The sequence below is a fragment of the Dipodomys spectabilis genome, unplaced genomic scaffold (assembly GCF_019054845.1).
Source record: "Dipodomys spectabilis isolate Male_0828 unplaced genomic scaffold, ASM1905484v1 ptg000286l, whole genome shotgun sequence".
NCBI classification, from domain to species: domain Eukaryota; kingdom Metazoa; phylum Chordata; class Mammalia; order Rodentia; family Heteromyidae; genus Dipodomys; species Dipodomys spectabilis.
Window position 1 is genome coordinate 673,324 of NW_024870963.1, and position 27,184 is coordinate 700,507.

Genomic DNA, 27,184 nt, shown 5'->3' on the forward strand with positions numbered 1-27,184 from the left:
CCAGAAGAGTATTTATCGAAATGAAGTGTTTTTTTCTTGGTTGCCGTTTTCTGTTTCCCTTTCCGTTAGTTCCTTTACGTCTTTGGGAGGCTAAGGGGGGCACAGAAATGGAGGACAGAGTGAACAAATGCAGCGGCAAGACTCCCTAGACACCGTGTTGAAGGTAAAGTACACGTCTTGTGGATAGGATGAGAGGGTAAACTGGGAGAGAGTCGGGGAAGGGGTGCCATTGTCCAAAAGGAAAAGTACGTACGCATTGCCTGACTTGTGTAACTGCAACCTCTCTGTACATGACCTTTATAAGAACAGTGTTTTCTTAAACAGTCGTTTGGACACCTCTTCAGGGATTTTGCGGCAGATTGGAAATCCTGAGCCACTTTCCCAGGATGTGCTTTCTTTTGGCTTCTAGTTAATCCTAGGGTGTTTACCTAAAGTCCAAACGCCGAGGTCAGAATCCCCTGGACCGTACCGGATATTGCGGGGTACAAGTGCTACAAGAAAGAAGAGAGAGAGAGAGAGAGAGAGAGAGAGAGAGAGAGAGAGAGAGAGAGAGAGAGAGAGAGAGAGAGAGAGACAGACAGACAGACAGACAGACAGACAGACAGACAGAAAGACAGAAAGACAGACAGAGACAGAGACAGACAGAGACAGACATCAGAGACAGACAGACAGAGAGAGACAGAAAGATAGAGACAGAGAGAGACAGAAAGAGAGAGGGAGGGAGGGAGGGAGGGAGGAAGGAGAAAAAAAGATGTTGAGGTTTGGCAGGACAGGAAGGAGGAATGGGATGGAGCAGAAAACAGCAAACGACCCTCCGCGTGGCCTGGCAGCCAACAGGTGGCAGCAAAGTGTAGTTCAGAGGAAACTTGAGCACCCTATTTCTGCCGTGGCTCGTTGGTCTAGGGGTATGATTCTCGCTTTGGGTGCGAGAGGTCCCGGGTTCAAATCCCGGACGAGCCCTTTGCGTGGCCTTTTTTTTTTCCCTTCCCCTTTGACAACTTGCTATCAAGTACAGACGCTTCCAAATTCTGTCCCACAAGAGGTTAGCACGGATTGACTGTGAGGGACGACCAGTGCTGGGCATCTCCGGAACTCTCCTGGTCTTTGGAAACTCGCGGAGTTGCCGCTGGTCTCCGAGGCGGTGAAGTACACTCGACCGCCGCCACTCCAGTTCCATCGCGAACGACCCAGAGGGCATGGGCCCGCTACCCTGGCGCTGAGCCGATGGGGGGGGGGGGCAGGAAAAGGGGTGGGGCAGGCAGAGGGACCTCTTCCGAGAAGTGGGGTGCGGTCCACCCACCCAGGGGCTGGATCGCGGGCCTCCTCCCCCTTCTGCTCCCAACCCTGGTCCGTGCGCACACCCAGGCGCGCGCCACGCAGACCCCACCCAGATCCAGCAAGACAGCAAAAAACAGCTTTGCGTTTCCACAGCTCTCGGTCTCCTACTAGGAAGAAGCGAGTAGTGAGAAACAAATCTCTTTTCAGCTACTCTAAGTTTACAAGCCAAGGTAGGTTCACAGTCTGGGTTCTGGGTAAGGAGCGGTGAAAGGATGGGGGAAGTGGGGAGCTCCCAGGACTGGTGAGCTGAAGAGTGGGGAAGGTGTTGGTCAGCTGATGGAAAGTGATGGAGGGGGTGAGACTGATTCTTGTATGCGCACAGACAGGGACAAATAAAGCCCCCCGCCCCACCCCTTGCAACAAACAAATATGGGGAGCAAGGAGAAGACCAGTTCTTGCTGGAGGTAATGGTACTATGTTCCCACCAAGACTTGTACTTTCCAAAGCCAGGCCAAGATACCAGCCCGGCTGTCTAGAACTCATCCTCAGAGTGACTGCAGAATCGGCAAAAGGGAGCGAGTTTGCCCAAACTAAGGAAACTGCTGGGCACAGAGTCTGATCAGATTTGTGCAGCGGGACTTGTCCACTGTTTACTCTCATAACTGGTATTTGGGAACTGGGGTTTTTGTCTGCTTTCCTCTGCCTCCACATCCTTAACCCAGCCTTAGCCTGTTGTGAAACTCTTGTGGACATGGCCAAAAGCCTCTTCTCTAAGCTTTCTTCCTGGAACTTTGAAATTCTTTCTTTGCTCTGAAACAGCACACCAGATGGTGCCAGCATATGGGTGAAACAAAACATCTTCCTTCTGGAGCTCTGAAATCTTGAGCTAAGATCTGTCCTCTGTGACAGTAACAATCTTACAGTCAAGCCATAAATGGAATCCCTAGAAACCCAAAGGGCATGTTCATCTGGACAGTACATTATTAACGCCCAGAAGCAAAGCTGTCTAACCATGCAGTCACTAACTTGTTAGTGCAGAATGGTAATTTTGTTACAAACACTTGAATTCAAGCACCCTTTTTTTTTTTTCCAGATAAACAGGGGAGTAAAGACCTGGTGTGGCAGGTGACTGTTATACCACCTATGCTAGCCTGCCCTAAGAAAAACTCAGACTCTACCTGAAAAATAACAGAAACAGAAAGGCTTGGGTGCATAGTTCAAATGGTAGAGTGCTTGCCTAGTAAGTGCAGGAAGCTTGAATTAAAATCTCAGCACCTTGGCCAGACTCTGCTGGCTCCACCTGTAATCCTGGTGATTTAGGAGACTGAGACCTGAAACTTGTGGTTTGAACTCAGGTCAGGCAGAAAAAAATCTGTGAGATTTGTAACTGCAATTAAACCCCTCCCTCAAAAAAAAAAAAAAAAAGCAAGAAGTAGAGATATGACTCATGTGACAGCCGTGAGTAGAAAAGGGACACCACCCAGGCTCTGAGTTCAAGTCCCACCAGTGTCACAAAAACAAAAATTCCAGTGCCACAGAAATAAAAAAACAGTAAAATATTTTTGGAAATTTGGACATAATTGATGTAGGTTTCCTTTGGATATAATTGATGTAGGTTTCCTTTAAGCAACTATTTTTCACTAGTACCTTTAAAATTAGCCTTTATTTCTAGAAATTACTCCTAACGAAATTTAGAAGTTGTATGGTGAGTTGGCAAAGTTCTACTCCCAGGAACAAAGTATATTCTTTGGGCATTTCATATCTCTGTCTCTGTTCTTCAGTTTCCTTCATGTGTAAAATGAGGACTGACAGTCTCAGAGGCACTCTCCTCTCATTCTGACTATATAAGGAAAGGAAGAGTGGGGTGCCAGTCACATAACTCTTACATAAAAGAAGGTACTCCAGAATGTGGAAGTGAGCTGTAGTTTCTCGGGGAAGGGAAAGGAAACCACTCCAGGAAAAGAGCAATGGCTTTGGCTACAGTCAGAGCACAGGTGTCAGTTTATAAGCCAGCAAGGGTAAAATGTTTGTCAAGCTTTTGTTGGAATCTTGCTAGTGTGACTCAAACTTAAGTAGAATGGGCCAATGAAGACTGGAGAAATCTCTCTGATTTCATTTCATCTGTATTTGAGCAAAGAGTCACCTCTGAAAGCAGCTGTTCTCTGAGAATGCCTGGGAAAACCAGAGAGGGGGATGGACACAAAGCCCAGAGTTCCTGAAAAGTAAATGTTTAATTTTTGTCTTTGTTTGGAGATAAAGTTACATCAGCAGAACTTTGTCATTCTTCCCTCAGTCAGTAGTGTCTCCATGTCTTGGACTTGTGATCTTTCTCCTGTGGGCCTTTCTTCCTCAGCCATTACTTTGGCTACTGAGTAAGTGTCATGTTTAAAGACCCAAAATATTATGGTTATAAAGGAATTCAGAGAGTGTGCCAGTTCCTTGCACCACCTAACGTTATCCTGAATTCCAAGGACAGAAGCAAACACATATATCTGTATAAAGAGGAGGTATACCAGCTCTCAAGTTCTTAGAAGGCCTCTGTGCTTCTGGTGTCTGTGGACATGTCTAGCTTTGAGGAGACATAGACAAAACTCCAGAAAAGAGGAATGACTTCCAACATGTCAGAATTTTTTTAAGTAATTATTTTTAACATTAATGGAGCTTGTTCTCAAGGCTGACACTCTACTACTTGAGCCACACTTCCATTTCTGGCTTTTTGCTGGTTAACTCATGGACTTTTCTTTCCTGAACTAGCTTTGAATCTTGATCCTCGTATCTCAGCCTTCTGAGTAGCTATGACTATAGGTGTGAGCCACCAATGCCTGGACAGAATTTATTTATTTTTATGATTTGATAATAGCTTCACGTGTATTAAAATTAATGGCAAGATATGTGTTGATCAAAGATTAATTTTTTACTTTTATTCTAAAACACAAATGGGTATTTAGATTCATTTTAATGAAACAATAAAACTATTAAAAAGCAATTCTTGTTTAAGCATAAATAACATCTTTGTGCCAAGTTTGGGGGGGGGGAGGAGACAACAAAACACCAAACAACTGGCTTTTGTGTTGTCAACTATGTGAGCAGGTTTCCAATCATCCACATTTAAGGGCCTGACAAAATGACTTCCTAATGGTGAGACAGCAGAAGCTGCCTTCTCTGGGCACCCAGAGGTGCATGTGTGCATGTCTGTGCATGTATGCTATGGGGTAGGAAGGAGTTTCTACTGTGTTAGGGCTGTTGATTAGAAGAGGGCCACGTTGATGGGTCATCTCGGGCCATGAGGGTTGGTTGCTGCTTCTCCTGAGGACTGTTGAGGCAATCGTGTGTTGCAACAAGCCTGGCAGCTTTCCTCCCTAACAAACGAGTGCTTGATGAGTGTTTAGAACACAGTTTTTAAAAGTGCTGTGAGATTACTTTTTAAAAAAATAGGTACTTGCAAATGGTATGTTTGTTCACAAAAGGAAACTGCAAATGGGCACTCTGTTGGATGCCTACCAGGGCTCCATTTTGTGGGCCCATGTCTCAAGACTAATATTTGCTCCAGAAATGCCTTGACCCATGACATTTACCGAAGCAAACTGGCATTTTATTGGTGATAGGTGCTGGTGGCGTGCCTGCCATTTCCTTTCTAGAAACCTTAGTATTCCTGAGGGCCCAGGTGCTGAAGGAAAGCAGTTGATAGCAGTATGCTTAGTCCTTTCCTCTCTAGCCCCAGACTTTTTTTCTTTCATTCTTCCTTTTTTTAAAAAAAATTTTTTTTTTATTTTGGTGCTTGTATTGGGCCTTAAACTCAGGATCTGGGCACTGTCCTTTAGCTTTTTTTTGCTCAAGGCTAGGACTCAACTACTTGAGCCATGGCTCCACTTACAGCATTTCAGTGCTTAATTGGAGATAAGAATCTTACAGATTTTCTTCCCAGACTGGCTTCAAACCTCAGTCTTCAGATCTCAGCCTCCTGAGTAGCTAGAAAAACACTGTGAACCATCAGTGCATGACATTTTTATTCAATTTTTTATTACAGTTTCCTCTCTCTAGGGCCCAGGAGGCTGGATCAGAAGGTGATGTGAAGCTGGGCATTATAGTGCATACTTGCAATCTCAGCACTCAGATGCAGAGGTGGGAAGAATTTTAAGTTCTAGGCCAAACTAGGCTACATGGTCAGACTGTCTCAAAAAACTATCGGAGATGGGAGAAGATATAAATGGCACTCACCTCCTTCCAGACTTGTCACATATATCTTTTTCTTCCTCTCATTATGTCCTTCTAGTAGGGCCTCTTTCTCTAGGGGCCTTGCAGCTCTTTCAAAAGTAGAGTCCCCAGGCACCTGCGCATATCTCAAACGAAGTCAGTGGAACTAAGACCCACCTATGTGGGTTCCCACTTCATGCCTGCTTCCTTGGGGGCACAACTGGGTATAATGATTCCACAAATCAAGAAGTGGACATCTCTTCTGGAGATTGGATGGGCCAGAGGAGGCTGAGTCTGGATTCTGGAGGTGTCTGGAGATTCTGGAGTCTGGAAAACAAGCATATTTCTTCTGTCATTGAAGGGCTTGAAGTCTGATTCTATTATTCATCTACTCCTTTTTTAAAAAAAATATTCTTTTAATGGGGCTTGAACTCAGGGCCTGGGCACTGTCCACACTCTACTACTTGAGCCATAAATCTACTATTTTTATTTTGGCTTTTTGCTGATTAATTGGAGATAATAACCTTAGAGACTTTCCTAACCAGGTTGGCTTCAAACTATGATCCTCAGATCTCAGGCTCTTGAGTAGCTACAAATGCTGTTGTGAACTACTGGCACCTGGCTTCATCTAATCTTTCATCATGAAGCTTCTGCACCAGCAAAAGAGGCTTAATACCTATCTTACACAAGTCCCGGTGATGGTCAAATGTAATAATGTACACAAGAGCTTCATAAAAGGAAAGATAACATTAATTATTATAATTATAGATTTTTTAAGTGCCATTGTTTTTTGGGATACATCCTGTCCTTAGTGGTCACCTTCTCAAATGTGGGCAGATTAAATACTTAGAAGTCAGTGGATGACAACAGAGGACTAAGAATTTTTAAAAGTTGAACATTAGCCAGGTGAGGTGGCTTATACAAGAAAATAAAGAAATAAAAATCAGTAGATTGTTAGTGGCTCATATCTATAATCCTACCTACTCATGAGGCAATGATCTGAGGAGGAGATGGACGCCAACCCTGGGCAGAAAAGTCTGTGCAACACACACACACACACACACACACACACAGAGCAGGAAGTAGAGCTCAAGTGGTAGAGTGCTAGCTTTGAGCAAAAAAGCTTAGGGTCAGTGTTTAGGCCTGAATTCAAGCCCCAGGACCAGTACACACACACGCACACACACACACACACACACACACACACACACACACACACACACACGTGCATGAGCATGCAAGCACACACACACACACACACACACACACACACACACAACTAACACTATTCTAGATCCAGTACCCAGGTAAGCATAGACACACTTGGATTCCTGTTTTGCCTTATGTTTGAAACCAACGACTGTGGGTAAATAGAAAGTATAAGATGGGCACTAGTGACTCATGCCAGTAATCCTAACTACTCAAGAGCTAAGAGTTGAGGATTGTGATTTGAAGCTAGCCCAGGCAGGAAAGTCTGTAAGACTCTGCTCTCCAATTAACCACCAGAAATCTGGAAGAGGAGCTATGCTCAAGTGGTAGAGTGCTAGCCTTGAGCAAAAATGCAAGAAAAACAGTGCTCATGCACTGTTTAAGCCCCAGTACTGGTGTGTGTGTGTGTGTGTGTGTGTGTGTGTGTGTGTGTGTGTGTAAGAGAGAGAGAGAGAGAGAGAGAGAGAGAGAGAGAGAGAAAAGCAAAGCTACTTCCAATACCCTTCAGCAACTGGCTTCCAAGACTTTTGGGAATACGGTATGATCATCTTTCCTAAACATCCCCTTGCTCCTAATCCACACACAGGCTATCTCCAAAGAAACCTATATTCCTCCACTTTTGTATATATACACATACATGTATTTATACATACATGTATATATGCATATATATCATCCTTCTGGAAGATTGTGTCTACTCTATACTTTTTCCAAGGGAGTGATTAGAAAAAGTTCTGGCCTTTAGATCAGAGATGATATTTCATGGATCCACACTATTGCATGTCATGAGCAAGGGTAAGACACACAAATATCAGAAAGATTCAGGACAAAAGGTCATGTTTATCAAAGTTTACCCACTCCCAAAAGCAAATTTCTAATCCACCCCAATGGGTTAATATTTGACCTAGACACACCCAGGAAAAAGGCAAATGACTCTCCTTGTTTATCCAAGCACAGTGTCGCTTATTTGCATGTCTCTGCCAATTCTAGGGATCCTTAGATCTGTTGTCCCCACCCTTCCATATGATAACTATATAATCAGAACCAGAGAGACCTTCAAGTTCACACAGCTGGAACTCTTTATCTGGGAGCAAACAGCCGCACCCATCTTCAATTGGAGGGAAGTTGCCAGACTTGTGCAAGATTCTTCTTCCTGGGTAATCTACTTCTCTGCTTGTTTGTATCTGTACTATTCCTAGCCACTTATCTACTTTCAGGAAATCATGCAAGGCCTCTTCACCCAAGCTTATGAATTAAGAAGAAACTGAAGGGCTGGGTAGGTGGCTCAGGTAGAATGCTTTCCTCGCACGCATGAGGCCCTGTGCTGTGGCTCAAGTGGTAGAGCTCTAGCCTTGAGCTGAAGAGCTGAGGGACAGCACCCAGGCCCAGAGTTCAAGCTCCACAACTGGAAAAAAAAAGAAAAAAGACAAAAGAAGAAGAAAATAAATAAGATTCTAAATTTAAAAATGAATATAGGTTTAGTTAGGGACAGCCTGTGTGTGGATAAAGGAAAATTAACACGAGTAAGAGCAAGAGGAGCTTTTGGAAAGATTTCCAAATGGTGATAAAATCCCCAAAGGTAGCTGGGAAGGTGGCTCAGTGGTAGAGTGCTTCCCTTGCATGCATGAGGCCCTGGGTTTGATTCCTCAGCACCACATAAGCAGAAAAAGCCGGAATTGGTGCTGTGGCTCAAGTGGTAGAGCACTACCCTTGAGCTGAAGAGCTGAGGGACAGCACCCAGGCCCAGTTCAAGTCCCACGACTGACAAAAAAAAAAAAAAAATGTTAAAGAGGAATGGAAGTAACTTTGTTCTTGTCTCTTTTATAAGCATTATAATGTAGTTTAACCTGGGAAGAAACAGAAGTATGTTTAGCACTGGTACTTCCTAATCTTCAGTACTTATTTCTTTTGTTAGAAATTGAGCCACACCTCTACTTCTGATTCTTTGCTGGTTAATTGGAAATAAGTCTCTAAGATTTGTCTGTGCAGACTGGCTTCTAACTAGAATCCTCAGATCTTAGCGTCCTACATTGTTAGGATTATAGGTTTGAGCCACTGGTGTCTAGCCCAGATGATATCTTGTGTCAATAATTAAGCTTATATAGATTTGTCTCTATAACTGCTATCATTGGGTTTTTGATAGTGAAAACGGAAAGACTCTGCTATGTTTAGTCTTTGAAAATCAGAAATTCGGCTGGGTGCCGGTGGCTCACGCCTGTAATCCTAGCTACTCAGGAGGCTGAAATCTGAGGATCAAGACTCAAAGCCAGCCAGGGCAGGAAAGTCCGTGAAACTCTTATCTCCAATAAACCACCAGAAAACTGGAAGTGGCATTGTAGCTCAAGTGGTAGAGCACTAGCCTTGAGCTGAAGAGCGCTCAGGCCAGAGTTCAAGCCCCATGACCAACAAAAAAAAAAAAAAATGAAGAAGAAAATCAGAAACTCATTTTTTACATTTTAATTAACCATTTTTGCATACTTTTTAAAAAAATTGTTATTATATAAGGTTGATGTATAGAGAGGTTACAGTTACATAAGTCAGGTAATGAGTACATTTCTTTTTTATTCTTTTTTTTTTTTTTTGGGTCCGGTCGTGGGGCCTGACTCTGGGTCTGGGCGCTGTCCCTCAGCTCTTCAGCTCAAGGCTAGCACTCTACCACTTGAGCCACAGCGCCACTTCCAGCTTTTTTCTTTTTGCTTATGTGGTACTGAGGAATCAAACCCAGGGCCTCATGCATGCAAGGCAAGCACTCTACCACTGAGCCACCTTCCCAGCCCCGAGTACATTTCTTTTTAGACAGTGTCACCCCTTCCCTTGCTCTCTCCCAGCTTTCCCCACTGTTCCCACAAAAGTTATTTTTGTGGGAAGGAGAGGAAAATGAAGCCAATTATCAAAACAAGATGGAGGGTCTAGATGCATAATATGGGCTCTGCCCTCCTGTAGCTCACACATCAGTAGGAAACACTGACAGGACCATCATTCGTTATTTGTCTAAGATCCCATGATTAATTGCAAGCATGCAAAGAACACCCACTGAGCCTGATAACAGGCAAATTTTTGTGATATCCTTATGTTCAGGCACTAAACTTTGTGGCTTTTGTTATGATATTTGCATCTAGTGAGCAACTTTGGTCTTAATATCTGAAGCATAGCAAGTACAGATAGAGACTAACCAGGCCTGCCAGCTAGGATGCCCTTCTTGTTAGCCATAGACCTCACAGTCTCTTAAAAGGCTCAACTATCTTTGAGTAGATGGAAGACACTGCCAACATTCCTATCCACCACTGCCACCTAGTGACACCTAGCGCTGTGGATCAAGTGGTAGAGCACTAGTTTTGAGCTGAAGAGCTCACAGACAGTGCCCAGGCCCAGTTCAAGTCCCATAACTGACAAAAAGAAAAAGAAAAAAAGCTGGATGTAGGGTTTAATGGTGGAGCACCTGCCTAATAAGCATGAGGACATGAAAATCCTAGTGGTTCCCACCAATAAGGTCAGCTACTCAGGAGGTAGGAATGGGAGGATCATAGTTCAAGGTTAGCTGAACAAAAAGCTAGCATGACCCCATTTCAACACAAAAGCTTGGTGTGGTAGTGTATATCTGTCAATTAAACTTTTTTCTTTGTCAGTCATGGGGCTTGAACTCTGGGGCTGGGCACTGTCCCTTAGCTTTTCAACTCAAGGATAGAACTCTACCACTTGAGCCATAGTGCCACTTCTGTTTTTTTAGTGGTTTATTGGAGATAAGAGTCTCACTCTTGCCTGGACTGGTTTGAACTGTGTTTCTCAAATCTCAGCCTCCTAAGTAGCTAGGATTACTGCTGGCACCTGGCAATTAAACTTCTATAAGAAAAAAAAAACTAGGCAGAGAAGTACCCACAAGATTAAAAAGCACAAGACAAATGTGAAATTTGACAAGTTGGTAGATGGCAGACCAGCAGCTCTGTTGGAGCACTGGCAAGGTATGAACATTTGTTGTTCTTTTAGGGGTAGATGTCTCTCTTGGAATCATGCACTACTTCCTCCATAAACTCCCAAAAGCACACTTGCATTAGAGTTTATTACAGATTATAATCTATATGCTTAATAGAAACTTTTTCACTTGCCATTTATTTCAGCATTGTGAAATGACAACTAAATTTCCTTAGCATATAACTTGGTATTCTTCAGCATTGTACCAAATTTATTGATGATTATCATGAAGCAGACAAGGTAGACAAATAGGGGTTGGTCTAATCAGCATTAGGTATGCTGATTAGAAAGAGAGCTTATTTTTCCCACTCAGCCACATGCTGTCCTAGTCTACACTCTGGATTCCCTTGGCCTTCTAGATTCATGGCCACAGTTCCTGGACTGGTTAGACATATCACAGACCTAGTGCTGGGATCTTCTTGAGGACCACAAAGTTTTAGATGAAAGTATTCATTGATTTATATAGGAGGCATGTCAAATAAAAATCAAGAAGCAATTAATTTTAATGTCTATGAATTTTAAAATAAATGGTATTACTTTTAAGAATAATTTGAAGCCAGGCACTGGTGGCTCACGCCTGTAATCCTAGCTACTCAGGATTGTGGTTCAAAGCCAGCCCGGGTAGGAAAGTCCATGAGACTCTTATCTCCAATTAACCACCAGAAAACTGGAAGTGGCACTGTGGATCAAGTGGTAAGGTGATAGCTTTGAGCTGAAGAGCTGAGGGACAGTGCCCAGGCTCAGAGTTCAAGCCCCACGACCAACAACAACATAAAAAGAATAATTTGAAGGTCAGATTCTTCTCCCATTGTAAGAACTTCTTAGTTTTGATAATGACTATCAAGAAAGCAATTAAAAGGAAATTAACCATAGTCAACCATTAGTTAAATGAGTTATAGGCAACTTAAAAATAGAAATTCTGCTTGGCCCCAGTGGCTCACATCTGTAATCCTAGCTACTCAGGAGGCTAAGATCTGAGGATTGTGGTTTGAAGCCAGCCCAGGCAGGAACAATTATGAAACCCTTATCTCCAACTCTCTACCAAAAGCTGGAAGTAGAGGTATTGTTCAAGTGTAGAGTGCCAGCCTTGAGTGAAAAAGCTATGGGATAGCACCGAGGCCCTGAGTTTAATCCTCTATCTACACATTACTTACTTACTTAATTTTTTTTTTTTTTTGGGTCCGGTTGTTGGGCCTGAACTCTGGGCCTGGGCGCTGTCCCTCAGCTCTTCAGCTCAAGGCTAGCGCTCTACCACTTGAGCCACAACGCCACTTCCAGCTTTTTTCTTTTTTGCTTATGTGGTGCTGAGGAATCGAACCCAGGGCCTCTGGCCACCTTCCCAGCCCCTTAATTAAATTTTTGTAGTGAAAAGTCAATGGTATTGTTGGATGTGGGGATACTCTTAGACATTTGATTTACTATGGTAGATTATTTTGGTACTTGAGTACTCTATCTACCACTTGAATTACACCCCTAGCACCTTTTTCTTATAGTTATTTTTCAAGTAGAATCCTGGGGGTGGGGTGGATTTTCCTTCCACTCTAGCCACTTGCATAGCTGGAATGAAATGCTTTTATCATCACACCCAGCCTATTGAGACAGAGGCTTGATAACCTTTTTTTTTGTATGTGTGTGTGGGCCCACTGTCCTCAAACCTCCATCTTTTTAATCTGCTATTTTTACCTTATGTCCTGTCTCTATGGTAAATTTTAGATGCTCTTAATGAGCTTTAAAAGTTCCTCCAAAGAAATGTTAGAAATGGCCTGCTGTAAACCAAATATCTTCATTAAATTCTCAGATTTTCAAAATTTGTAAGAAATTCAATCCCAAAAGTTGTTAAGAAATTTATTGTGCTATGTTTTGCCACAGTTCTTCTTTGATTCTGTTTTCTATGCTCTAACATTCAGTTCAAGAAGTAACTCCATGTTCACCCTGTAGGTATGATCAGGCACCTTGCTTGGTAATGTGTGTTCTGAGGTTTCAAGCTGACAGCTCCAGAGAGATGGTGTCAGGGATCTTCCTTCTTTTCAGAGAGATATTGGGAAAACATGACAGAAATTTTAAGCCCTTTGACTTGAAGAAAAAGTCTTAGGAGTTTTGCCTTTTTAACCCATAATATAATTTGTCTTTCATGTAATGTTTATATACATACACCGGAGAAACTAGGAAATATTCTCTAGAATAATCCAAATTGATCCAATATGAGACACTTCAAAGAATAAATTTGAATTCTTTTTTCTGCTGTTGACCCCAGACCCACTTCCAAACATTATCTGCCTTCTTACTGCTCCTCCCTGTACATTCTACATTCCACATAATAATTCTACATAATAATTCTGCTTTTGACCAGGAACCAACTTACATCTTGGGAAAGTTGGCCTCCCTCTCCACCTCAGGGTGACTCTGTGCTCACAAGTGGATGCGTGGAATCCCATCTAAAGCAATCCTTTAATTGACCCTGAGCTCCGAGTGCCTGAAAAGTCATTCTTCACCATTCTCACTTTCTAGATACCATCTCCTCTTGTAGCTGGAGATCCCATTCTTTCTCTACAGATATCACATTCCCATTTAAGGAAGCAGTTGATGGTCTTGTATGTTGACCAGGGTGGCCTGGAACTTTAGGCCCAAGCCACCTCCTGCCTTAGCATCCTGAGTAATAGGGCTTATATGCACACACCACCGCGTATGGCCTTGATACATCTTACTGGTCTTGGTGTCCTAGTTTATAGAACAGTCCTAGGGCCTAAAAGGGACTAATATAATTTTTTATTTGTTTGTTTGGTCTGGCCTTGTCTTGAACTCTGGGCCTGGGTGCTTTCCTTGAGCTTTTGTGCTCAAAGCTATCACTCTGCCATTCATGACACAGTTTCACTTCCAGCTTTTCTTGTAGTTTAGTGGCTATAAGGCTCTCACAGACTTTCCTGTTAGGGCTGGTTTCAAACCATGATCCTCGGAGCTCAGCCTCCTAACTAGCTAGAATAACCAGTGTGAGTCGTCAGTGCTTAGTTGTAATATTTATTTATTTGTTTGTTTGTTTATTCATTCATTCATTCATTTATGTTTGTTCTGGGGCTTGAACTGTAGGCCTGGGTGCTGTCTCTGAGCAACTTTTGCTCAAGGCTAGCACCTTACCATTTGAGCCACAGTGCTACTTCCAGCTTTTTCTCTGATTAATTGGAGATAAGAATCTCTCACAGACTTTCCTGCCTAGACTGGCTTTGAACTTCAATCCTCAGATCTCTTCTTTTTGAGTAGCTAGGATTACAGAAGTGAGCTACCAGCTCAGGCTTGTAATATTTTTAAATAAGCTAATGAATAGATGATTTAAAGAGTATGAACGGAAGCTGGGCACCGGTAATCCTAGCTACTCAGGAGGCTGAGATCTGAGGATCACGGTTCAAAGCCAGCCTGGGGGGCTGGGAAGGTGGCTCAGTGGTAGAGTGCTTGCCTTGCATGCATGAGGCCCTGGGTTTGATTCCCCAGCACCACATAAGCAAAAAAAAAAAAAAAAAAAACACCAAAGCCAGCCTGGGCAGGAAAGTCCATGAGACTCTTATCTCCAATAAACCACTAGAAAACCAGAAGTGGCACTGTGGCTCAAGCGGTAGAGCGCTCACCTTGAGCTGAAGAGCCAGAGACAGCGCCCAAGCCCAGAGTTCAAGCCTATGACCGACCAAAACAAACCAACAAACAAAGAGTATGAATGGAGTGTGTGTGTGTGGGTGTGGGTGTGGGTGTATGCATGTGTCCACATGAATGCTGAGCTTTTACTTGGCTTTTGCTCATGGCTGGCACTCTGCCACTTGACTCATGCCTCTAGTGTAGCATTTTGCTGGTTAATTTTTTAGGTGTGAGTGCTGACACTGGAGCTAAAACTCAAGACATTGAACTACCACTTGGTTTTCTCATTCAAGGCTACTTGGGCTATATCTCGACTTCTGTGAATAGATTTTGTAAGTATCCTCTGGGATAAGAAAGAATGGCAAGAGCTGGAAATTGGAAAAACAGATTTTCCAAAGGACTAGATAAGCAAAGGTGTAAAGCTAATAAGAAAGGTCAAAGGTAACTAAGGAGACTTGATTCTTGATGCCCAGTCAGAGAGACAAGGTCTAGACCTTTATAGCCTGGTTTAGATTGTGTTTCCTTGGCTCTACCAGTCCCCCTTTTGCCTTTGGCAGGAGCCTCTGTTGGAAGAAATTGTGATGGGCTTGGGCCCCTTGTTGTTCTTCTTCTTACTGGGTCTGGGTGTGACCCCACTGACCCTGACTCAGGATGACTCCAGGTTCAAAGCCTTCCTGACCAAGCACCATGATGCCAGTCCAAAGGGCAGGAATGACAGATACTGTGAACGCATGATGAAGAGACGAGGCCTCACCTCTCCCTGCAAAGACACCAACACTTTCATTCATGGCATCAAAGACCACATCAAGGCCATCTGTGGAGATAATGGAAACCCTCATGGAGGAAATTTACGAATTAGCACATCTCCTTTCCAAGTCACCACTTGCAAGCATAGAGGAGGGTCCTCCCGGCCTCCCTGCCGATACCGAGCCACAGCAGGATTCAGACACATTGTAATTGCCTGTGAAAATGGCTTACCTGTCCACTTTGATGAGTCCTTTTTCATCCGTAGCTAGAAGGCTACTGGCCATAGCTGACTGTACTATTCTTTCTTTGTCTTCCTTCTACAAACCCACGGTGGTAACATTCAGTGTCAGGACTCTAGAAAATGAGTTACCTGAATCCCTTGTTTTCTGTTTTACAAAGTATGTTCAGTAAATAAAAATGACTGAAACTAGTAATAATCAGAGTCTTCTCACTGATTCTTGGCACATTGGCCTTTCTCTGTTTGCTCTACTCAGCTGCCCCTGAGAGAATGGGATGGAATATAAATGTCTTTTTCCAGCTGGGCACCAGTGGTTCATGTCTGTAATCTTAACTACCTAGGAAGTTGAAACTGAAGATTGTGGTTCAAAGCCAGCCTATTCAGAAAAGTCTGTTGCTGTTCACACAGCGAGACCTGGGAATGCAATGTCTGGTAGGCAGAGAGTGGACTACACCTTGAGGGTATAGACAAAGTTTATTGGAAGCATGACATGCTTATATATAGCATACACACAAAGTTAATCTTAGTCAATGAACCGAGAGTTAATCTTAGTCAGTGAACATGAGACAGTTTTATGAGGCCAAAAGGTTACACAAGATAAACAAGGTGTAACTGCTTACACATATGGGAAGTGTTGAGGGATTATTTATGGGGCCGTTTGGAGGGGCATGAAGAGCACATTCTGCATGCCCTTCCCAGAGGTTGTGGCTGGAACATCTAGACTTTTGCCCAGACTTGGAAGGAGTTTTCTCCTTTTCCCCCGAGGCTGCAGCTGGGTGTTCCAACTGTTGCCAGGACTATGGAGGAGTTTTCTACTGGTACAACAGCACACATAACCACACACACTACACAAATCTTCAGGTGGGGTCATGCAAGCCTGTGCCTCAGACAAAGTCCAAGATTCTTATTTCCAATTAACCACCAAAAAGCTGGAAGTGGCACTGTGGCTCAAATGGTGGCACTCAGTCTTTTTTTTTTTTAATTGTGAAAATACTGTACAGAGGAGTTACAATAACATGGGCAAGATAATGAGTACATTTCTTATCAAGGATTGTTGCCTCCTCCTTTGTTTCCCCTTCCTATCCCTTTCCAATTCCTCCCCCCGCATACGTCCCCCCTCCCCCCCTGCTCCCACCAAAGTTGTAAAGTTCATTTTTCAATGACTTGTACTTTTCGTTGTTGCCATGGGTCTACCTGTATCCCTATTTAAGCGATTTGTTTTTTCCCTTCCCCTCCACAAATTATACCAACATCAAATACAGTGAAAGCAGGGGTTATATCGTGGGGGAGGGACATAAAAAGTAACAAAGAAACCATCTTATAAATATGTTAGAAACAATCGCATGAAAGAAAAAACATTTGAATACTTATCTTAGGGTTCATTTCGCCTAACATCAACTTATCTGACATTTTCTGCTTGACTCAGACATATACTAGTTATTACAAATAAGGGAAACCATGGGACCTATGGTTCTTTGGGCCTGGCTTACTTCACTTAGTATAATTTTTTTCCCGAGCCTTTCCATTTCCTAACAAATGGGGTAATGTCATTCTTTCTGACAGAGGCATATAATTCCATTGTGTATATAGACCACATTTTCTTGATCCATTCATCTACTGAGGGGCATCTGGGTTGGTTCTATATCTTAGCTATGGTAAATAATGCTGCGAATAAGCATAATTGTGCTGATAGCTTTAGTATGGTCTTGTTTGTAAACATTTGGGGAAATGCCCAAAAGTGGGATTGCTAGGTCATAGGGGAGCTCTATGTGGAGTCTTTTGAGGAACCTCCATACTGCTTTCCAAAGTTGAACAAGTTTACACTCCCACCAAAATGCAGTAAGGTTCCCTTCTGTCCGCATCCCTTTCAGCATCTGTTGTTATTAAGAGTTCTTGATTATAGCCTTTCCAACTGGGGTGAGGTGGTATCTCAATGTTGTTTTGATTTTCATTTCTTTTATGGCTAGGGAAGTTGAGCATTTCTTCATGTGTCTATTGCCATCCATCTTTCCTCATCAGAGAAGTTTCTCTTTAAGTCTTTAGCTCATTTATTAGGCAGTTGTTTCTTTGAAGATTTGTTGTTGGGGGATTTAATTTTTTGAGTTCCAAGTATATTTTAGATATGAGACCCTTGTCCATTGTATGGCTAGTGAAGATCTTCTCCAGTCCGTGGGCTTTCTATTGATCGTGCTAGCTATGTCCTTTGCCATGCAGAAGCTCTGCAATTTCATGCAATCCCATTTGTCCAACCTTTCTTTGATTTGTTGTGTTTCTTGGTCTCTATTAAGAAAATTTCGGCCTGTGCCAACAAGACCTAGGGTTTCTCCTATTCCATCCTGTAATGTTTTCAGAGTGTGTGTTTTAATTCCGAGGTCTTTGATCCATTTGGAGTTGATTCTGGTGCAGGGTGATATATAAGGATCTAGCTTTAGTTTTCTACAGGTAGTTACCAATTTTGCCAGCACCATTTACTGAAGAGGCTGTTTTTCTTTCTTTCTATTTTTTTAACTCCCTTATTGAAGATTGGATGGCTATAGGTCTGTAGGTTCATTTCTGGGTTTTCAATTCTATTCCATTGGTCCTGACGTCTGTTCTTATGCCAGTACCAAGCTGTTTTGATAACTATGGCTTTGTAGTAGAGTTTGAAATTTAGTATTGATATTCCTCTAGCACCGTTCTTTCTGTTAAGGATCATTTTTGCTATTCGGGGTCTTCCATTGTTCCATATTAATTTTTGGATTGCCTCTTCTATTTCCTTGAAGAATGAGGTTGGAATATTGATAGGTATCGCATTGAATTTGTATATAGCCTTGGGAAGTATTGCCATTTTTACGATGTTCATCCTTCCAATCCAGGAGCATAGGAGGTTTTGCCACTTTCTAAGTTCTGTTTTGATTTCCTTTTTCAGGTTTTTAAAGTTTTCATCATAGAGGTCCTTTACTTCTTTGGTTAATTAATTCCTAGGTATTTTATTTTTTGTGGGGCTATTACGAATGGAGTTGCTTTCCTGATTTTAGCCACGCTTTTCTCATTGTTGGCATAGAGAAAAGCCATTGATTTTTGAGGGTTAATTTTATAACCTGCTACTTTGGCACTTAGTCTTGATCAGATAAAGACACTCAAGCGTGTGAGGCTCTGAGTCAAGACTGGGTACCAACAAAAGAAGTAATGAGTGTGGGTAGATTTTAACAGTTGAGATAAGAATCCTACATAGATTCAACAAAGAGAACTGGAAAAAGTTCAGAGTTTACAGCCACTAGGAAGAATTTTCAAGAGAGGCAAATTGTTTTGTCTATCAATAATAAACCAGTAAGCTGGTGGTTCACACCTAAATCCTAGCTACTCAAAAGACTGATTGAAGATCAAAGTTCAAAGCCAGCCTGTGCAGACTCTAATTTCCAATTACCCAGCAAAATCTAGAAGCAGAGCTGTGGCTCAAGTGTAGAAGGCCAGACTTAAGTGGAAGAAGCTAAGGGACCAGGCCCTGAGTTTAAGCCCTAGCAGTGATACCAACTCATCATGATCATCATCATGATCATGATCATGATCATCATCATCATAGTGAAAAGAAGAAGAAGGAGAAGGAGAAGGAGAAGGAGAAGGAGAAGGAGAAGGAGGAGGGGAGGAGGAGAAAAGGACCAAGTGTCACTTTCTCTCTTCCCATCCTTTCCTCATGTCCCTTCCCTCTCCCCTTCTTCCTCCCCTTTCCTCTTATAAATGACTTCATTCTTCAACTTGATTTATTTTCAACTACAAATGAACATAGTTTAATAGACACTTTCTTGTAATATTCACTAATCAGTGATCATTTTCTGTTACCTAATTTCTATCCATAGTCATCTGGACATTTTGCTTATAAAGTAATTGCTAATAAATTGCATCTGCAAACCACTAGTTTCTGTGTTGTCAATATCTGTGTGTAGTGGTTGCATTGTTTACTACAGTGGCCTCTCCTGTGGTTGGAAATTCAAATTCCTCTCCTCTATATCTCCCCCAAACACATAAGTTTACTGTGAACTTTTGACTCTTACAACACTTAACACCTTCTGTCTGACTGTGCTTGAATACCTGTTGTGCACTCTCTTTTATATCCCCTCCTCTACTTCCCAGCCTCTAATAATCATCATCTAGCATGTACATATGTCATTGTTTAGATTTACATATGAGAGGAAACAAGTGCTATCCATTTTTTGTTTTTATATTTATCTTAATTATTTATATTTACTTATTTTATGCTGATACTGGGGCTTGAACTCGAGTTGTATTATTAAAGGCTGGTACTCTACCACTTGAACCACATCACCACTTCCAGTTTTATGCTGGTTATTTGAAAATAATCTGGAGAATTTGTCTGCCAGGCCTTTCCTCTCCTTTTTTTTCCCCTCTGGAGTCCTGGGCTTGAACAAAGGGCCTGGACATTGTCCCTGAGCCTCTTTGTACTCAAGGCTAGCATGTTACCACTTGAGCCACAGTATCACTTCTGGCTTTTTCTGAATTGCTTATTGGAGATAAGAATCTCATGGACTTTCCTGCCTGGGCTAGCTTTGAATTGTGATCCTCAGATCTCAGCCTCCTGAGTAGGTAGGATTACAGGCATGAGTCACTGGCACCCAGCTTGAGAGGATGTTTCTTTTTCTTTTTCAGTACTAGGGATTGAACCCAGGCAAGTGCTCTGTTATTGAGCTACATGTCAGCCGTCTTCCCTCTTCTTTAAAAATGGAATGTTTTCATATGAGCTTGGCATTTCCTGGTGATTAGATTCAAGTCTTGCCATCTGTGTGGTCTGCTGCATGGGGTGCAATGCCCTCCCGGCATACTGTGGAGACAGGCAGCATCGTATGTCCCCCACTGTTGTTGGTACTGTGGTCACTGAGTCACGATTTGATTGTTATTTTCTCCATTTCAAATAATAAACAGTTTTGTCTAAACATGGTCAGATCATGCAAATATCCTACTTCTCTAATTTTCCTTCCAGATTTGGACTTTGTTTACAGCTTTGTTTGATCCTGTCTGCATTATAACAATGATCAGGTGATCATTTTTTGTTTTTTGTTTTGTTTGTCAGTCATGGGGCTTGAACTTAGGGCCTGAACACTGTCCCTGAACTTTTTCACTCAAGTCTAGCACTCTACCACTTTCAACCATAGCACCACTTCCAGTTTTCTGGTAGTTAATTGGAGATAAGAGTCTCATGGACTTTCCCACCCAGGCTGGCTTTGAACCGTGATCTTCAGATTTCAGCAAGTTCTTGTGTTGTTCCCTTTCCTCAACTTCTGCAGACAATATTATCTCTTTCAGCTAGAACAGTCACCCTAGATCACTGCCTCCCTTCGAAGCTTTGGTGGGGAAAGTCAAAGGCATGAACCAGCACAATGATCATCATTAGATGGCTCTAAAAACCTCTTTCCTTTCATTGCACGTCTGCTCTGGTGTTAGAGGAAATGATTTATTCATGGGAAGTGACAGAGCCTCAGATGGGGGCACTCCTCAGCTGCTGAATTGAACCAAGGCTGGTGCTCTACTGGATTTTTGATGGTTAATAGGTGGTAAGAGTTTCTCAGATATATCTACCCAGGCTGGCTTAGAACTATTATCAGCTGTCAGCCTTCTAAGTAGCTAGGATTAAAGCCATAAGCCCCTAGCACTCAGCTCAGTCCTAGTACTTTTTGCTTTGAGTTTCTTGTTCTCTCATAATCAAATCTGTTTGGAGTAAGATGTCAAATTACAGGCAAATCATTTTATCTCAAGTGAAACCTTTGAAGAATTAAAGCTACCATCAGCTGTGTTTGTTAGCTATGTAAGGAAAGAAGAAAAACGGGTAACACACAAGGAAGAAAATTCCATATAGTTGGAGATGAAATTTTAACTATGAACACAACACAAAACTCAGTAACTAAGACATTTCATTGTTCAACAACAGACCTCCAATTTTTCCTTTTATTCCTTTTTGTTTTTTAAATACCAGTACTAGGGCTTGAAAGTAGAATTGGGTATTGTGCCTTAGTGTTTTTTTGCTTAAGGCTGGTGTTATCCCACTTAAGCCACACCTCCACTTCTAGCTTTTTTTTCTGGTTAATTGAAGAGTCTCATGGGCTCTTCTGTCCAGGTTGGCTTCAAACCAGAACCTCAGATTTCAGCCTCTTGAGTAGTTAGAATTATAGACATGAGCTGGACATCGGTGGCTTACGCCTATAATCCTAGCTACTCAGGAGGCTGAGATCTGAGGATCGCAGCTCAAAGCCAGCTTAGGCAGGAAAGACTGTGAGACTATCTCCAATAAACCACTCAGAAATCTGGAAGTAGTGCAGTGGCTCAAGTCTTGAGCTGAAGAGCTGAGGGACAGTGTTCAGCCCAGACTTCAAGTCCCATGACCAACAAAAAAAAGAAAAGAAAAATAGACATAAGCCATCAGTGCTCAGCTAGGCCTCAAATTTCTTAGGAGTACAATTACCTATAATATAAAGAGAGATCAATAATGTCTAGGGCAACTCATTGTCATTCATTGTTTATTCTGACTAGGCATTGTGATACTAATAACTCATTCACAACATCCCAAAAAGTAGGTGGAAAGATAGTCATTTAACCCCTGAGGAAATATGCTGAAATTTAGGCATTTCCCCAAGATCACACTATGAGTGTGTTAATGTGACAAACTATATGAAGTAATTAACTTAAAGTGATGAAAGGTTTATTTTGGCTTGTAATTTCTGATGTTTCAGTCCTATTGTTTGGGGCCAGTGGTAAAACAGAATGTCAAAGTGGCAGAACATGAAGAAGAGCTGTTTCCCTTGTGGTAGCACAAAAAAAGGGAAAGAGAACAGGGTGAAGTCCTGACATTCTTTTCAAGGACTCAATCCTTGGTAACTAACTTCCTCCTATTAGGTTCAGCTTTCTAAAAGTTCTGTCACCTCCCAGGAGTGCTACCTGGGGATGAAGCAATCAGCACACAGCCCTTTCTGGAAAAAAAAAAATCCAATGTGTAGCAGCTAGTGTACCAGACCAAGTACTTTGGGATCACAGTGTGTGTCAAAAGGAGTATTTGTTTGTTTGTTTCTCTATTTTTGTACAGGTTCTGGGGCTTTAACTCGAGGCCTGGACATAGTCCCTGAGCTTTTTGCTCAAGACTAGCACTCTATCACTTGAGCCATGACTTCACTTCCAACTTTTTGATGGTTAATCAGAGTCTCACAGACTTTCCTGTGAAGGCTGGCTTCAAACTGTGATCTTCGCCTCCTGAATAGTTAGGTACCTGGCAAAAGAAGGTTTTATTAAGAGTCAGGGTTGAACAGTGATAAAGCCTTTGGGAAAATCCTGAATAATTTAGGTCTTCTCTGTCGCCAGTTTTCTTGCTAAACCACGTGTTTTAGACATGAACAGATGATTAGAGGCAGCACCAGAAAAACAAAACCAAGGCAAATTGTTTCCAACTGTAACTAAAACTCAAGTACTAAGTGAAACTTCAGAGGTTGTGCCCATTAATTTTTGGAGTGAGGAGTAAATCAAGCTTTCATGTCCTCACTTGGCTTTTTCACCCAAGGTTGGTGCTCTATCTTGAATAACACCTCTACTTTCAGCTTTTTGCTCATTAAATGGAAACAATGTAATTTTCTGCCTGAAAAAGCTTTGAATTGTGATCCTCTGATCTCAGCCTTCTGAGTAGCTACAATTATAGGCATGAGCCCCCGTACTTGGTGCAGCCTCTAGCTATAGGCTGAGGAATAGAACATAGATCTTTATTTCTTTTGTATATAGGAAAAAAGGTAGATGTGAATGTAGGAAGTGCCATTTAAAAGAATAATAGTTTTGCTTGAATACTCACTATTAAAGGATAGGCTTGGTGAAATGAAGTACAGATACCTTGTAAGCCCTGTCAGTTACTCACACAGTAGAATCATGAAACAGAAGCCTTGAGAAAAGGCTGATAGGCTTGGCACTGGTGGCTCACACCTGTAATCCTAGCTACTCAGGAGGCTGAGATCTAAGGAGCAGTTCAAAGCCAGCCCAGGCAGTCTCTGATAGTCTTATCTCCCATTAACCACTAGAAAACCAGAAGTAGTGGTGCTGTGCCTCAGAGTGGTAGAGTGCTAGACTTGGGCAAAAGAACTCAGGGTCAGCACCCAAGCCTTGAGTTCAAACTCCACAACTGAAAAGAAAAAAGTGAAGAAAAGAAAAGAAAGGAAAGAAAAAAGGCCAGTAATATCAATATGTACTAAGTCAGGAGTTTAACTGGGGCCAGTCCTTGGACTGCACAAATTGTGATGGGTCTGTTTGGATCTCTCAAAATAGTCTTTTCTAGTTGGGATTTCCCACTTTTTCAAAATCAGGGATGATTTTTCTTTGCTGGTGAGTCAAGCTTTTTTATTATTATTAATTTTATTGTGAAAATGTTGTACAGAGGGGTTACAGTTACATGAGTAGGGTAATGAGTACATTTCATAGCAAGCATTGTTACCTCCTTCTTTATTTTCCCCCTACCATCAATCACTTCCCTTCCCACCTCCTCAACTCCTCCTGCCCCTCCCCCACCCCGACATTGTAAAGTTTGTTTTCAATATAGTGTACTGTACATCTCGTTGTCACAATGGGTCAGCCTACATCTTCATTTAAGCGTTCTGCAATATCCCTTCCCCTCCCCAAATTACAAAAATATATATACACGGTGCAGAGCACCAGCATCAAATCCAGTGAAAACATGGGGGAAGAATATACAATAGAAACAAAAGAATCACATAGTGTATTGTATGCACATTGAAAAACACTAGCAAGAAAGAGAAAAAGAAAAAAAACCTCTTGTGTTCCTGTCTTGGGTACATTTTGCTTAACATTATCTCATGTGGTCTTACGTACATAGCCTTTGACCTACTCCGCTTGTCCTAGACAGAATCAATCTTAAAACAAGCAGTCACTATCCATGTTAGTCCCAGGATTGACAGCCAGAGGGCAGCATCAGGCTAGTCAGTGTTGGCAAAGATCCCACCTCCACCTTTCTGCTGTTCTTCAGAAGCAACTCTGAGCATGTCTTTGTTATCCTATGTGTCTTTCTTCTTTTATTGTCAAAATATCAGATTACTAAAATTTCTAAAATTTCTATTTTACTCCATTAGAAGAATAGTCATGTGAGAGGATATACTAATACTAGCCTGGTAGTGTATCTTTTTTTTTTTTTTCTCCTCTTCCCTTAATTCTAAGTGTATTAAAATCAGTGCATAGCCAGGTGTCAGTGGCTCATGCCCTGTAATCCTAGCTACTCAGCAGGCAGAGATCTGAGGATTGCAGTTTAAAGCCAGCCTTGGCAAGAAAGTCTGTGAGACTCTCATCTCCAATAAACCACTCAGAAGAACGGAAGTGGTGCAGTGGCTCAAGTAGTAGAGAAGCTGAGGGACAGCGCCCAGGCCCAGAGTTCAAGCCCCACCACTGACAAAAAAAAAAAGAAAAAAAAAGGAAAAAAAAATCAATGCATAAACTTTCTTTGACCTGAGTCCTGAGTCTATCTAAACTGTTGGGAATTAAAGTTTTCAGGAGACTTAACATCAGTGGCTCACACCTGTTAACCTAGCTGCTCAGGAGATTGTGGTCTGTTGATCGCTGTTCAAAGTTAACCCTGAGCAGACAAATCCTACAGACTCTTTTTTTTTTGTCCAGTCGTGGGGCCTGAACTCTGGGCCTGGGCACTGTCCCTCAGTTCTTCAGCTCAAGGCTAGTGCTCTACCACTTGAGCCACAGTGCCACTTCCGGCTTTTTTCTTTTTGCTTATGTGGTGCTGAGGAATCAAACCTAGGGCCTTAGGCATGCAAGGCAAGTGCTCTACCACTGAGCCACTTTCCTAGCCCCCTACAGACTCTTATCTCCAATTAACCAGCAAAAAGTCAGAAGTGCAGGTATAGTTCAAGTAGTAGAGCTCCAGCCTTGAGCAAAAAGCTAAGCAATAACACAAGGCTATGAGTTTTGAGCTCGAGTACTGGTATACATGTTGTGTGTGCGCATACACACTCCCCTTCCCCCCACATATATAAATAAAGTAAAATAAAATGTTTTCAGGGAATCAAACACTCCCTAAAGATTACACCAGTTAATTACCTTATGGGACTGACAATTGTACACAAAGCTGGACAATAAACCACTCGTTCAGTTCTGCCTTAGCTTAGCAAACTGACTATACCAACTGCTTTTCAGAAAAGAGAAAGATTCATGTTTTCAGAAATCCATGTTGGGGCCAGGCACCATTGGCTCACACCTGTAATCCTAGCTACTTAGGAGGCTGAGATTTGTGGATCATGGTTCAAAGCCGTCCCAGACAGGAAAGTCTGTGAGACTTTTATCTCCAATTAACCACTAGAAAACCAGAAGTGGTGCTGTGGTTCAAAGTGGTAGAATGCTGGTCTTGAGCAAAAAAGCTCAGGGACAGCACCCAGGTTCTGAGGTCAACATCCACAACTGACCAAAAAAAAAAAAGAAGAAGAAATCCATGTTGGCAAACTGCTACTGTTGGAAGAAACAATGGTGGGAAAAGCTGGGAGCAGTGAAGACTAGGTAGATGGTAAATATAAGGAAGCGGAAAGATGACTGCAGAATGGAAGAACTGTCAGCCCATCATTCCCAGCTCCTCTCTTAGTTCTTACAGTTTTTTCTTCTCTTTGCTTTTTCTCTAGGTAGTGATGACTTTGCAGCAGACCCAGTCTTTGTTTCTTCTCTTGCTGCTGACCCTGCTAGGGCTAGGGCTAGTACAGCCCTCCTATGGCCAGGATCGCATGTACCAGCGATTCCTGCGACAACATGTGGACCCTCAGGAGACAGGTGGCAATGATAGCTACTGCAACCTGATGATGCAGAGACGGAAGATGACCTCCTATCAGTGCAAGCGCTTCAACACCTTCATCCATGAAGACATCTGGAACATTCGTAGTATCTGCAGCACCACCAATATCCAGTGCAAGAATGGCAACATGAACTGTCATGAGGGTGTAGTGAAGGTCACAGACTGCAGGGAGACAGGAAGTTCCAGGGCACCCAACTGCAGATACCGAGCCATGGCGAGCACTAGGCGAGTTGTCATTGCCTGTGAGGGTAACCCACAGGTGCCAGTGCACTTTGATCGATAGAGGCATTTTGAAGGGATTACTGCCAGTGGTTGGCCTCTGAATAAGTCTGACATAGTAATGAGTAATGCATCTAAAATGTCTCAGGCTTTGTCTCCTCTGCTCATTTCTTATATCTTTCTCCATGTAACCCATTCTATTAAATACATTACACCCAATAGATGGAGACATAAACCAATATTGAGTCTGAGTTTTTCTACAATAAGCTGCCTTCTAATACTGGTCAGCTTAGCACTCTCAGATCCTGTCCTCTGGAATGTACTCACTCTATGGATTTATATAGTATTTGAGCCATTTCCAAGTACCTTTATCCAAGTTTTTTTCATTTTAATACCCCAGCACTTTGATGAGGTTGTTATATATAAATGAGATTTGCTGAAGGCCATAGTGACAGACCTGAGCCAAAACCCAGTTGTGTTGGTTACCCCTAAAGAGCTTTCTCTACTCACCATCAGTTCTTTGGTAGTGTCTAGTTTTTTGTTATGCCAAAATGCCAGCCACTGAAGGAAACCATTTGGAAATAAGAATGGCAAACTTCGAGCTCTAACATTATTGTTATGTTTGTGTCTGATAAGATGATGTGTCTTCCCAAACTTTTAAATCATCCTAGAAGGTCAAGAGCATGAAAATGTACTAGATCTTAAGGATTCATTTACTTTTCCTGACTAAAAGATTTTTCATGTTTTACCTTACAATAAAGGACATATCAGCAGAAATCTAAAAAGGCTGTCTTTGTAACCAGAACTTTGGGGATGCTTTTGCTAAAAAGTACTGGCTCTTCAATTAGGTCTGAAAATGCCTGAGGAATAGCTAAAAGCAGGATGAACATGAT

The 27,184-nt window shown here is 42.2% G+C and overlaps 1 protein-coding gene and 1 non-coding gene across 7 annotated transcripts; both read left to right on the forward strand.

The window, feature by feature from the left end:
- The first annotated feature begins 83 nt into the window (after nt 1-83).
- LOC122126599 (ribonuclease 4) lies at nt 84-26,931 on the forward strand. 6 transcript variants are annotated; one of them, XM_042701096.1, is made up of 3 exons: nt 1,346-1,508; nt 14,499-14,603; nt 14,829-15,439. In XM_042701096.1, exon 3 carries the CDS (start codon nt 14,853-14,855, stop codon nt 15,285-15,287), a length of 435 nt encoding a protein of 144 aa, XP_042557030.1. In that variant the 5' UTR covers nt 1,346-1,508; nt 14,499-14,603; nt 14,829-14,852; the 3' UTR covers nt 15,288-15,439. The 6 variants fall into 6 exon arrangements, with proteins under 6 accessions (XP_042557025.1, XP_042557026.1, XP_042557030.1 ...); XM_042701097.1 differs by lacking the exon at nt 1,346-1,508 and adding an exon at nt 7,667-7,838; XM_042701091.1 differs by lacking the exons at nt 1,346-1,508; nt 14,499-14,603 and adding an exon at nt 84-163 and having other exon boundaries at nt 14,829-15,441.
- Nucleotides 889-960, forward strand: Trnap-ugg. The gene has a single exon. It is a non-coding gene; the product is annotated as a tRNA-Pro (tRNA).
- Nucleotides 26,932-27,184: the final 253 nt, after the last annotated feature.